The 13,851-nt window shown below is 40.7% G+C and overlaps 2 protein-coding genes across 3 annotated transcripts in view; both read right to left on the reverse strand.

Annotated features, from left to right (window-relative positions):
• Positions 1-6,720, reverse strand: part of mast2 (microtubule associated serine/threonine kinase 2) — a 165,979-nt gene extending 159,259 nt beyond the window's left edge. For both annotated transcript variants that reach the window (XM_071913467.2, XM_071913466.2), the window contains exon 1: positions 6,048-6,720. In XM_071913467.2, the coding sequence (XP_071769568.2) occupies positions 6,048-6,128 (81 nt within the window). In that variant the 5' untranslated portion in view covers positions 6,129-6,720. The remainder of the gene's footprint in view (positions 1-6,047) is intronic.
• A 1,222-nt stretch (positions 6,721-7,942) lies between these two features.
• Positions 7,943-13,851, reverse strand: part of pde4dip (phosphodiesterase 4D interacting protein) — a 72,303-nt gene continuing 66,394 nt past the window's right edge. Inside the window, exons 39-42 of the mRNA XM_078285503.1 lie at positions 13,182-13,325; positions 12,826-12,964; positions 11,673-11,719; positions 7,943-10,212 (exon numbers count right to left, since the gene is read on the reverse strand). Coding sequence (XP_078141629.1) covers positions 10,156-10,212; positions 11,673-11,719; positions 12,826-12,964; positions 13,182-13,325 — 387 coding nt within the window. The 3' untranslated portion in view covers positions 7,943-10,155. The remainder of the gene's footprint in view (positions 10,213-11,672; positions 11,720-12,825; positions 12,965-13,181; positions 13,326-13,851) is intronic.

Genomic DNA, 13,851 nt, shown 5'->3' on the forward strand with positions numbered 1-13,851 from the left:
ACCTTTTTAAAGTAATTTGAAAGTATTTTTTTTTTTTTTTTATTTATTTGTTTTTGCATTTCAGAAAATGTTTTCTTTAAAACCCAGAATGTAATATGGCACTTAGATGCACTAAATTCAATTCAACATTATTGTCATTGTTCACAGTACAAGTACCGAGAAACAACGGGTAACAACTAAATGGGTTTAGTTTTGACAGATAATATTATTGTATGCAATTTAAGCAATAAAAATGTTGATTTTTCTAAAAAAGGAAACCAATTAGTTGTTCATTTTAAGAGACCTGTCTTATTTTCTCTTTTGTATATTTACTATTGCTCTTTAATAAAGCAAAAGTATTTCTTATCCGATTACTCGATTAATCTATGGAATAATCGGTAGAATACTCGATTACTAAAATAATCGATAGCTGCAGCCCTAATGCACACACGTAAAGCGTATGGGATTGTAATGGGACAGAAGGCCAGTAGTGGAATTCACATTTCAGTGTCACTTCATAACTCATACACGCACATACGCACCTGGAAAAGGACACACACATTATCTCACTTTGTTTGTCAGTCTTATTGCACTTCATTTCCATACACATGTACAAACACACAATTAGGCTAATTTAAGAAGCCTGTTAAGAAGCCCAAGTTGTCAAAAGAATCATTAGACTGGTTTCCCAAACCTGAAATTTAGCACTGTTGTGCTGGGGGGCAACACACTATGGGGAAAGTTTTAGTTAGAGATGAGATGGCAGTGTTTCCCACAGGCTGTCAATTTACTTTAGCGTCCTGGGGGGGGGGGCTTGTTATTGACATTTCATATAGCAAGCCCAGTAACACATATTTTTTCAGGCACTAAAGTCTCTAGTAGAGTATAGATAATGGCATTGCAACATTAGCTGACTATTACTTAAATCTGATTATCGAGGCCACGTTTCAGAACGTCTCTCCATTCAGTTTGTGTCGGCACAGAAAGAGGAGAAAAGAGGTGAGGAACAAGGGGGCAGAGAATGAGACACAGAGAAAGTAGAGATGAAGGCAGGGGGGCTGAGAATTAGGGAGGGGCAGAGAGTCGAGAAAAGCAAAGGATCTCTCGGAGGAGAACGGCAGAGCAATGTGGCATCCAGCTCAGTGTGAAATCAGCACATCACTCAATTACAATGACTAGGGAGGAGGGGAATGGGGGTTGAAACAGAGACAGGCATAATGTGGTGCTAAGCAAGAGCAGAGTGATGGATTTTCTTCATTAAGGTTGTTGTGTTAGAAGCTAAAAATCAGGGTTAGAATCTAGCTTTCTCAGGACTGAACAGGCCAAAGCTTAAATTGAAGCTGCATGTGGAAACGCCACTGTTAAGCGACTATAACAAGGTTTGAAAAGATGGGGGCAAGGAGGTGGAGGCATGTTCCTTATCTCATCTCTGACTCTTTTTTATGGCCTAAAAGGTAAGAGGCAAGCAGGAATACATAGAAACAAACACACACAGGTGCAGAGCTTTTTCATTCCCTCAGGGACTCTCCCATGGTGAAAATAGGCCACCAGCCATAAAAGGTTCAATGTTTTGTCTTGTCTCTTTTGTGTTATCATGTGTGTAAGGTGCATGGCTTAATTTCTCTCTTCCCTGATGCTCATCCTAGATAGCCACTTGATAATCATCTGAGACTGTACTGATCTTCACTGTAATAAATGCCATTCCCTTGCTTTGATAAATAGGACCCATCTAGGTCATAATTCTGGATAATGAGCATTTTATAATTAATGCCCTTTACCCCTCTGCATCTGTACCACCCCATTACCTCCCTCCTAGGCACCCTAAAATGGCAGATATTAGCCATTTGGGCTCCATCAATCAGCCCAGCTTCCCTAGGCCTGTGCAGCCTGCCAGCACTGGGACTAGCAGCTGGGAATCGCAACAGTCACTCTGGCTCGGTGGCTCCTCAGTGGCAGCCTCGTCACACACTCATCCACGGGTGGTCAAAGGAGGCGAAGGAAATTACTCTTCCGTATCATTGTGTGGGAGAGGAGTGGGTTAATGGTTAGCCTAAGAGATATCTAATGAACAAGAAAGAGCAAAGAGCCAAGGCTACTGTCAGTTTCAACTGAGAGAGTGTCTTCGAAAAAGCTGGGTTGGAACCAAAAGGTAGGCTGTAGGAGGATTAAAATGGATCACTGAATTATTCTGAAGAAAACTGGCATGTACTGCAATAAGCCTCTCTATTCCCTGCATGTCAAGCAACAGCAGGGCCGTGACAACGTACAACATGTAGGGCTTAAACCCAAATCCTATCTGGACTTTGTCGGTCCTATTTGTGCTATAACTGTCAGCAGAAAATATGTACACACACACACACACACAGACACACACAGAGCCTGTGACTAATTCTTCGATCATGACAGCATGACTTATTGTGATTAGATATGGAGAATGTGATGTGTGTAGTGTAACAGCCTTAACTAAGTATCTTGTAACCTAGCCTGCACTCTTGTTACCTAAGACCACTTTGAACGCAGGCTGGAATCCAATGAATCCACTGAGGGAATGTTGATCAAATAAATTGTTAAGCTAAATAAATGTGAAAGATGATTTAGACAATATGAAAAGTTTATATAACATTGTTTAGGCCAGTCAGTGGCCTGTCCAAGCCATCTGCTGTGTGTGTGCATGCCTGTGTGTGTGTGTGTGTGTGTGTGTGTGTCTGCGTTGCAGTCCTGCACTGCAGAGTAACTCAAGATAGGTCAAGTCACAGGTTTCTGTCTCATTCCATCAAACAGGAAGCCGTTTCAGGTTTCTTGAAAAAGGAGCATCCACAGCAAAATAAAAAGGGAATTCAGATTCGGGCCGATCTTTTTTCACCTATTCAACTATTTCTCTCCTTTCCTTAGTCACACTGAGGTAACGGAGCTCAAAGTTCAGTGACACTGATACACTCGTCATCCGACAAAAAGGTCAAATAGATTTATTGTACCTTTTCATCAAGAGGCAAATTCAAGCCAGTCAGTCAAGGTGAGACATTTATCTCCTATATGTGAGCATTATCAAACTTGATCATGGTGTACAGCACTTAAGAAAATTATTTTATTTTTAAAAAATCAAGTCTATTCTATTTTATTCTTAATGAAGCAGTATCTAATTTCAAAAATGAAGGAAAGCTCTATTATTGTGAAGCTTTAACCATAAATCTTCAGCTGTGAATTTTCACACAGCTCCTACTATCCTCTTCTCGTATTCAGACAGAACTAGGCTATACATCATTGACACAAATTTACCGTGTACAGAATCTGTACTTGTTTCTGAGAGTGTACCAAGGCCACAGAGCCCATAGCTTATGGTGAAAATCCTCCTAGTGTTAAGCACAACAGCCCTCCCTCTTCTTTCCCATCCCCATGCAACACTGTACTGTACTGTACATTGATAATCCCCTGTAGATTTCCGTCTACTCTCAGTCTGCCCTAATTAGCTTGATCCTAGAGGGGGGCTACAACTGGGAACAACAGTTCTCTGAAGTGTGGTGCACAGCAATCTATCCAGAAATTGTTATGTAAATGCAATCAGCAAAGCCCCAGTGTTCCCAATGCCTTTCTGATAAAATGTTCAAAAAGCACACGCTACAACGCAATCATTTCAATTCCAGACAGTGAGGAGAGGTTCAGCTGAATTTAGCTCCAGGGAGTAAAAAGGGAAATCACTGGATGCTACTTCCACACTCATCAATGCAGTTTTTTTGATGCTGTGCACTTTACGAAACCCACCTAAATCAATGTCACACAATATTTCAATAATGTTCGATGACAAATAAGACTAGAAGAAGACAGAAGGAAGGAAGGAGGAAATAAGGAGGAAAAGGGTGAATGGGAAAATGTACGCACAGAAAGACAGAAGCAAGAAAAGACAGAAGACAGACATTTAATGCGTTGATGTGAATACAATGTAGCAAACATCTAGTGCTGAAGAAAGCAAACAACCTTGGAGCAAGCAAGCTTTCCATTCACACAGCTGCAATAAATGCCAGTCAGGCCACTGCAAGGCGCATTGTCTTCCACTGTTTATTATGTGTAGCGGCCTGTGCTGTTTTTACTGCTCCCATTTACCATGTCAGTGAACCCACATGACTAGTAAAACAGGGATGGGTCAACACCACAGCAAAATACCAGACTGAAACCTCCCAGGAGAACAAGCGTAATGACTATATCAGCCAATCATCAGTAGGAACCTGGTTAGGGAACTATGAAGGAAAGATGAGAAATCTTTACCAACCAACTGTAACTTTCAGGCAGGGAAGAAGAGCATTAACTAAAGCATCCTGCATGAAATAAAACACATGCAGGGTGAGTGAGGGTGAGTAAATAGACAGTAAAATCATAATGAAGGCGCTACTGCACCCCCTTTAACAAGTAGCTATGAAATGGGGCAGGACAGATAGAGGGCATCTTATTAAATCACTAAGCAGGGTTGGAAAGATTACTTTTAAATTTTAATCTGTTACAGAGTACTTATCAAAAATGTAAATCTGTAACCTGAAATACTGGATTACTCCAGTGCAGTAACACAACTGATGACTTGCATTATTTTTGGATGACTTTGCCCCCAAAATCATTGAACTTACACACAAACTATTTCAATTTATGAACTGTAATTTTCTTTCAGTAAGTGTAATGGATTACACGTACCACTCATTTTAATTCGATTACTGTAATCCTGTTACTTGTAATATTACTCCAACTGTACCAGTCAGTAACAGAGATCCAAGGGAGGAATAGCTGCTAATTCTCTGATTGCAGAGAATGTTTGGACTAATGTTTGCTAATGTTGTCAGGGACAGAGTGCAATCCTAACACATGCGTGCACACACACACCCACACATTAGGAAATAACAATGACATCATTCATGTCCCACTGTTCTAACTGTAACCACCTAAACCTTGTAAAAACTGACATTGAGGCTTATGAAACTAAATCTCAAGTGATTCAGTTTTTAGCCTGCTTCATGAAACTAAACTTGCTGCCAAATAATTTTAGCAAACCTGTTTTTGTTAAAATTTTGCATGCTGGCTAAAACTGACATCGCTGTCTGGCAACATTAACTTATCGAGCGTTCTGTCAGAGCTTGTTCGGAACTATTGGGGTTTTGCTGATTCAACGGCGGAACTTTTCTCTAGATGGATGGCTCCAGTGTCAGCCTAAGCACGACTCAGTCTTACACACACAAACACGCACACACACATCCACTCACACACACCCTTTGGGAGTATCACAAAAAGTGATAACAAGGACATGATTAATTTCCCAATGTTCCAAAGTGTATGCAATAGGTAGATAAGTCAGACAAGGGGAACACGTCCCGTCTAGTCCTCCACTCCATACCCCTTCAAGCTTCTTTATCCCCAAAAAACACATAAAACTGCGGCCCACAAACATCTGCCTGGCTTTTCCATGATACCATGAAACTCACTTCGTCTCCTCACTGCCTCCTGTTAAGACATGGTACGTACTGTAGGAATTGGGAGAGATTATAAAGCATGATGATTACGGGCAATCTGATTAATCAGATTATACTACACCTCATAATTCAGCTAATATCCCACATGTGAGGGTGGAGCAGCAATTTCACATGACACAGTCAGTCATATCAAACTTCTAGAGATTGAGTAACATTACTTCATGGGGGGAAGTGTGAGCTACAGTGATGACTTCATCCTTGGCTTGGAAGCAGCACTTATTATTGAGGAGATGCGCAGGTTGCGCCAAATGGCAAAGCCGTCCATGTATATAGTTCAAACCAAACATGATTTCATAATATCAGCGTTTAAAATTCCCCTCTGGTTTATGCACCCTACAGTCGCCCTGTGTATAGGTTGATCACATACACACATACACACACACGCACACACGCGCACACACACACACACAGTTCTCTGTCAGTGAGCTTCGTGGATCAGCACCAGACTTTTTGATATCGCCCACACATGTAACCTGTTAAGTCTTCAGTAAAGACAGGTATTTCAGACTTGAACTATGAGACAGATCATGACAGATTTAGCTGACCAGCTTTGCTACTCACCGCATCTTTCTCTTCGCTCAGGCTTCCTTGCTGGTCCATGTTACAGAGTTTTCTCTTGTTTTTATTTTCAGTCCTCTTCATTTTCTTTTGCCAAAGACAGTTGACTGCAAATAGATTTTTAGTGAGATGGATCAAGTCGACAACTTGTTTTGCTGTGGCTGGTACTTATTAGTTAACGTTAGCTGGCTAGCTTAACATGTAAGCGTGGTTCGTATCGATTTTAGCAAAACCTCACTGCCAACATAACATTAAATTCATATCTTGCTGATGCTTTGTAGAGTTGAGAGTCCACTAAGTTTGCCCCAGCCAGCCATTCCTTGTCAGTAGCCAGTCCTGTGACACTGGCTAGCTACCCTAGCTATACTTCTCATGCTGAATCGTTTGACCACATCTGGAAAACCCGTTTTGACAAGCTGTCAATCACCTTGCGGCACCCACTCTTGTCCTCCTTGAAAACAAATAAAAAGGCGGGTGAGGACTCACTAGGACAATTTACCACTGATTGTTTGCAGTGTAAGATTATCCATCTCGAGTTTCTTCTTCTGTATGCCTCGCTGCTGCTGCTGGCAACAATGTTGCTGAATCTCAAAGTTGCAGCAGTTAGTAGCAGCTGCTGCTAGCTACCTAGCTAGCTTTCTGCTGCCTGACTAGCTGACCAGCTAGCCTGCTTGCTAACGTTTACCTGCCTAGCGTTAACAGAAACACCGTGTCACCCATGACAGGTCTTTCTTTTTTCTTGACGGACGATGCAAGATTATTCCAGGCTGAATGGTACGTATTGGTCTTGATGAGTTAACTGGGAGTGAATGTCCTCTTCAGATGTTCTTCCATCCTCAGATGTGAGCTGAGGTCTGCCGACACCGGGTCGAGCTGTGTACTAAAGCAGCGCAGTGCAAGCAGCCACAGCAAAACTCGCCTGCTTCCTGAACCAGTCTGGCACGGTCACCACTGTCAAGCTAGCCACAATAAAATGACATTTTCCGGTAACAGATTTCAAAGTAAAACTCGAATTGACGAACGTTCTTAGCAATATTTTATAAGTAATGCAGTGTACGAGTGAAATAAATAACAAACTTATCGAATAATCTGTTATTAATGAAAATACAATTGTTGGTTTTCCCTATAGGCCTGTGCCTACATATGTAGGACTGCCAGAAATACACAAGTAAACAATCACAAAACACATTGCCAGGCAACTTGGAAAGATGACAACGACCTTGAAAGAGTCCGTTTAACTAACAGCTATTCTAGTTTTGTTATTCTGTATATCCAGACACCAAATTATTATTATGCATTTCTTTTACAAAAGTGATAAATGTTTTATTTTGAAGGCAGAATCGGATGTACTATGCCGATCTTTGGCTGGCTTCATCCACTCACACAACTTGTCTGATGTCGTTATGATGCCAAATTCAACACACACATTACAAACTGGTACTTGCGGAATATATCGCTTGGATTAGTTTTAGTCCATCTTGAATAGGCTATCTGTGTGTGTATCTGACTGTGTTTGCCGTGTGTGTGTGTGTGTGTGTGTGTGTGTGTGTGTGTGTGTTGGGGGGGGGGGGGGGGGCACAAGTACAACTGGTGTTGTGGATAAGTAAAGCTAATCATGTCGGTTTTGTGGTGTCTGCTGCCACCTTCTGTTGAAAATTAAAACATGCCATGTAAAATTCTGGTCATTACTTCAGGGGGTGTCAGAACAAAATGAACTCGGAATATGAAATAATTGAACATGACCTTGAATTCACAGTCGTGATGGAAATGCCCCACATTTGCAAATTTTTGCTGCTAAGAGTTTTTATTCTCAAGGCAAAAGAAGGGTATTCATCTGGGCAACATTAGCTGCTTGCAGAGAAAGCAGCTTGTCAAAGGAACACAACAAACAAGACAGATGTTATTTTGTTCCCTTTTATTGAAAAGGTTTTTCTTTTTTTTTTACCCCAAAACATTTTAATAAAGAGAACATGCATACAAATACACCTGGCCTTCGTTCAAAGGCCCTCTCTCACAGCAAAAAAAAAACTTGCATTGATGCACACTCCTTTTACTATGTACATACATTGATGCGGTTCCTACTAAACCACATATACACAAACAAATGGTAAACTCACCTTTGAACTGTGGGAAATTACACAAGCAATACTCAGATAACTCTTACACCTGATTTGACAACATACAAGTTGTTCACTTTGGTTGGTCTTATTGCTTTATAAATGTATTGTTTCAGTGCTCTTTTATGCTGTTACTTTGTATCAAGTGATTTTTTTTCATCTGAGCTGCGTTCTGCATATAAAGCTCTGATTCATATTAAACCAAAGTACATCATGATTAGCCAGGAAATAGGCTCAAATTGATTGTCAAAACCATGACGTTATAATTAAAAATTAGGAGTTTGTTTAAATCAATACATCTTAGCAGCTAAACACAGATGACATGGCACTTGAACAGCTAGGCCTAATACATCAAAAAGCAACCATGAAGGCTATTGCACAGTAACCCAAATATTGCATATTTCAGGTAAAGTATTTAAGGGGCAGTGAACCCACAGTTCATGCACAAAGGGTAACAGGCAATCTACTGTACAGAGAAATAAAGCCAAATGTAAAACAGCAAAAACAGTATTGGTTAAGCCAGTGTAAATGACCCAGTTTCCAAACAGTTCATCTTCACAATGATTGTCACAATTTCTATAATAGTTTGGGAGAAAATATCCTTTTTGTAAATACAAGAGATAAATTAGATATACAAGTTCATCTCATGAGGATTTCTTGGAAGTGATTGTCATAATGGGGGCAATTCAAACATAAAACAATTTACAAATTTGGTAAAACGAAAAATTAAACAAAATTTAAAAAAAAAAAAGTTTAAAAAAGCTAAAGAAAAAAATCTAAAAATGTGGTCCATTTGCCTGATGCAATTTTGGTTACAAAAATGAAATAAACTTTTGCAACTCTCTTGGACCATGCACCAAAAATTCATATTAGGCTACGTTTTATGTTTGTACAGATTATGGGACAAATCATCGAAGGCATTGCACAAATACAAATATTAGCCTTTCTTCCTAAGGCTGACAGATGCCGGACAGCTTTACGACCATCATCTTTACGCATACTGTAACATGTGCTTATTATATTAACACTGGTTTACTAAGATGGCAAACATGGCAGCTTACTCAGAAGGCTTTCCAATGTCTATGGCTACAGGTGTTGGCATTTCAGCAGGAAGACTGGGTTGGACCCATCTCTTTCAATATCTGGACAGCACTGACTCCACAACAAACATAGTAATACTTTGAGGCTTCAGGGGGATGAGCACAAAATCTTAAATGCATCCCCTTGGTGAGTTATATACTGTATATTTTAGAGCAAATGTGAGGGTAAGAATATCATTTAGCAGCCCACAAACTATCCACTGGTAGTGCTATCGTCTCCACCTTGTGACAGCACTAGTTGACCATTATTAGGGCAAAACTAAAAAAGGTATCTACTGTAACATCAGAGAGTATGGCTTCTTTTCCACAAGCTGTTCAAACCACATGCAACTATTTTACATACTAACAAAAACTAGCCTCAAAAGAAGCTAAGAGGAAGCACTTTAGTTTGATTTGGCTTTTTCAAAGCCCCTTTCCTTGCTGGCTTGAAGTTGATTTTGTTCTTGAATCCCTGCTGAAGTCAAAAATCTGAATGGTCTCATAGAATTGAGGGGAAACACTTCAGTTGAGGACCTTAAGAAAAGCCCTTCATGGCATCTACATAAATTATACCTGACAAAGACAATCATTCACATTCATAAACCATCATCAACTGGCAAAACTCTAACATCACACAGCGCCTCGCACTCACTAAACCTCAGCAAACATTCAGCAACACTCTGACAGACGCCACTCAACTAAGGTGTTTCTCCAACCAATAAGAAAGCCAGGAGGATTATTTCCAGCATTTCCCACGTGGAAAGGAAATGATGTGTACAGTATGTCCCAGGAGGAATCCGGGGCTGGTGTGTTACAGGAAGGCTGCCTGTAGGGGACGCTGGTGGTGTGAAGCTCCCAGGTCCCGGCCGGACACCGGGACAGCAGGGGCGCTGGAGGACGTTGGGGCCCGGGGCCTCATGACACCCCAACCAGGAGAGAGGGCGAGCTCACAGAAGCCTCCTGCGATTTCACCTGGGACAGAGCAGAAGGAGAGGTGTTTTTATACTGAGAGGTGTTTTTATACTGTGGCTTTATGGTATTTCGGCTATGCTGGATAGGAATCAGAAGAGACTGACAAGAAAGAAAGAAAGAAAGAAAGAGAGAGTAGGTCGAGAGACAGGAAGAAATGCATCACATTCCAAGTTATTATTCAGCTTTGCCTGAGCACGCTGAGGTGGTAAAATATTACATTTCAATATGTTGTTTTTTTTGCGTGTGTTATACAGCACTTGCTTGTTATTGACCTCTCCAAACTCATTTCAACACAATACAAGCATGCTCACTGCAAACCATGAAGGAAAAGTGTGAGAAAAGGTGAGAGTGAAACAGAGGAGAATCCACTGCCATTTAATACCAGTGGAGACTCCCACCTAGAGAGACTCACTAATAATACGCTTTGCCTCTTCACTGTCACCAGAAGTAAGTAACAGTGCACAGTAATGGAAAAAGTGAAAACCCCCATTAAGCGATTCATTAATGAGTTCTGTGAGGTAAAACAAATCTGCATTAGAACAGACAGTAGTAGCTTCTGACTGTGGCAAATACAGCAGTGGGTTTAGACTTTTCATGGGCAATAATGGTGATAGGAAAAAAACTACAATTGCACTGGTGTTATCCTTGTTATCCAAATGCTGCAGTTGTATGAAAACCTCACTCCCATTTTGGTGTTTCTCTTTATTATTTTTTTTTAACTTTGCTTAAAAGTTGAGATGATGCACTAAAAAAGATCCACAAACCTTGGATCCAAGAGCTGTTTCAAAACCCAATGGATATTTAGCTAAATGAATAGCCATTAATCTGAAAACCAGTCAATTTCTTCATTCTGGAAAAGCTCATTTTTAGGGAGATACCGAGGTTTTCATCAAACAGAAGCAGCTTTATCGTGTTATCAGGACACTGATCCAGGCACAGTCACAGGCACACAAAGCCAGGGAACCGTACCTTTACCAACCCAGGGACGAGAAGAAGAGGTGGAGGAGGAAGAGGGGGAAGAGGAGGAGGGGGAAGAAAAGGAGGAGGAAGGAGAGGTGAAAGAGGCATGGCGAAGGGAGGACATCTTGAGCTCATTCTCCTGGGGAGACTCAGCAGGAGGCATAAGAGGGACAGAGAGAGGAGGAGAGAACGAGGAGGAGGAGAAAACGAGGGAGAGAGAGAGCAGAAGGTGTTTCAGAGATAAAGTAGGAAAGAAAGAGGGGAAAACAAGGATATTCATTGATAATGATCCATTGGTGACTGTTTCTCTCCAGTAGTGGACAAAAACAACTGTGTTAGATCACCTCAACTAAACCCAGCCTTTTGATTTCATTTCATGCTAGAATAACATATTCATAGACAAATACTTTACATTACTATGAAGCATAAAGACAAAAAAAATATGATCAGTGGTGTGACAACCAAAATGAGCATGTAAGGACTCAGCAGAGTGCGCTCACCTCTAAGTTAGTCTTGGCTTTCTTCAAGACGTCCCGTGTTCTCGACACTGTGAACAAACACACAGACATACACAAACCAGCTGTGAATCAATACCACAGACATACAGACGCAAACACAAGGCTGACTCATTCTGCCACGAAGCCGCTCTAGCATCTCTACTCTACTAGTATGTAAATGATGAAGGGGCAACAGGAAAGGAGCGGGAAGGAGAAGAGAGGGGGGGGGGGGTTCAGGTAAAACTAGAGAGACCAAGACTAAGCAAGACGGTGAAACAGACAGAGATGATGATGATGATAGATGACAATGGATCCATCTTCCCTCGTGCTTTAAGAGTAAAGAACAGTACTCATCATCCCATCTCAAGGTAATTCATCTATTCCACATTTCTGACGTTCAGACCATAGAATGAATGTATTAGCCGTGGATGTGACAGAGAGATTAATGAGAGATGAAACAAGGCGAGATTAAAGGAAGAGGAAGTAAATGAGTAAGGAGAGGGAAAGAGGGGGAGAAGAGGTAGTTTAAGAGGTAGGTATGCTGTGAGCCCACCATCTGTATATCAATGCGTACTAATGGTAAGTGGGTTGATAGGAGGGAATCTATCAGTCTATCTGTAGAGTCTACAATATCCTGAGAAAGTGGTAGATATACTCTATATACCTCAGTATAGCCAAAAGGCCTTGAGCTGATATTAACATTAATCGTTTAAAGATTAAGATTAAAGATTAAAGATTAAAGATTGTTTATGCTAGGGTTATGCTATACAAATAAATGATATCAAAATGTGATCAAACGCCATCAACCCATTTTTCATCATACTATTTGATACAACAATTAATAATTCAAAAAAATTAATTTACCCCTATTATATAATATTATTTTAATTCTCTGAATGCAAAGATCAACAATCTATGAACAACAAAAAATGTCTCCCACAGTTTTTCCATGGTGGATTGATAATCCACCATGGAATTATTGATAATCCCAGTAGCAAATCACCTGTGATGAGTACTGTTATGAAAAGCATAGCTACATATGAAAGTGCATTAGATCCATTTGACGATATGTTATACATACAGTATGTTATACCAGCATGTGCCCTCTATCGCACTGCTAGAGAGGCAGCTGTACTGGGGATAAACAGTGACTCACGCTGGCTGACTATAAAGTGCTCCATGCTATCTTTGGTGCGGTTGGAGCTCTTCAGTCTCTCCATGGCGTCCCTTAGAGCCTCCTCCTGCTCCGAGAGCCTCACACGGAGAGAACCGACCTCCTCCTTCAGAGACTCCTCCTGAACACACACACACACACACACACACACACACACACACACACACACACAAAATAAATACACACCGTTCAAGAACCTTGGTCTGCTATTGGTTCTTTTATCCAGTATATTCCATTACATCACACCCGACTCATGAATCTGTTCAGGACGATATTCTCTCCCCATGGCTGTAACAGCAACAAGGAGAGTTTTGTGGAGACTCAGCGGTGGCTCTGACCTGCTTGGTGCTGTGGTTGGTTTCCTCGGAGCTTGGCAGAGCTGCTCTCCAGAACATCCTAAGCAGAGAGTTGGCCTCCTCCAGGATCTGTCGCAGGGTTTTAGTGTTGGCTAGCAGCTTCCTGACAGAGCCGGCGTCCAAAGGCTGAGAGAGAGGGAGAGAGACAGACAACACAATAAACAGTTAACCAAACTTGTTTTGATATAGTTGTTTTTGCCTTTTTCTTTGGGAATAGTAATGTCATCTTATAAAACTGTAGTGTCTACAAAAAATAAAACCTAATTATTTGAATAGTATCCAAAAGTTAAAATGTTATACCTCGTTAGCCACGTTTACCGAAATGTATTTCTGGGGTCATGGTGGACAGATGATATACAGACATTTTTGAGTCACTTTTTTTGTTGTGCAGTGAAAGCCAAGCCAATCATGCCAAGTCTAAGCCATTATTTATTCCACATAATTTCTAAATTGGAAAAAACAATTCTACTTCAAGCAATCATACAAACTTTTTTCAAAATTGATTTTATCACCTCTTGCCATTTCCATTCTGCTTTTCTAATTCAGTACATCAAAATTCACAAAATGTACTTGGAGGGAAACTCAGTTATTGAAGCCTCATTCAGTTTGTTCTCTTCCTTCAGTTAAGCGATCAGTCTATCAGTAAAAACAA

The sequence above is a fragment of the Centroberyx gerrardi genome, chromosome 9, assembly GCF_048128805.1.
Source record: "Centroberyx gerrardi isolate f3 chromosome 9, fCenGer3.hap1.cur.20231027, whole genome shotgun sequence".
Lineage (NCBI taxonomy): Eukaryota > Metazoa > Chordata > Actinopteri > Beryciformes > Berycidae > Centroberyx > Centroberyx gerrardi.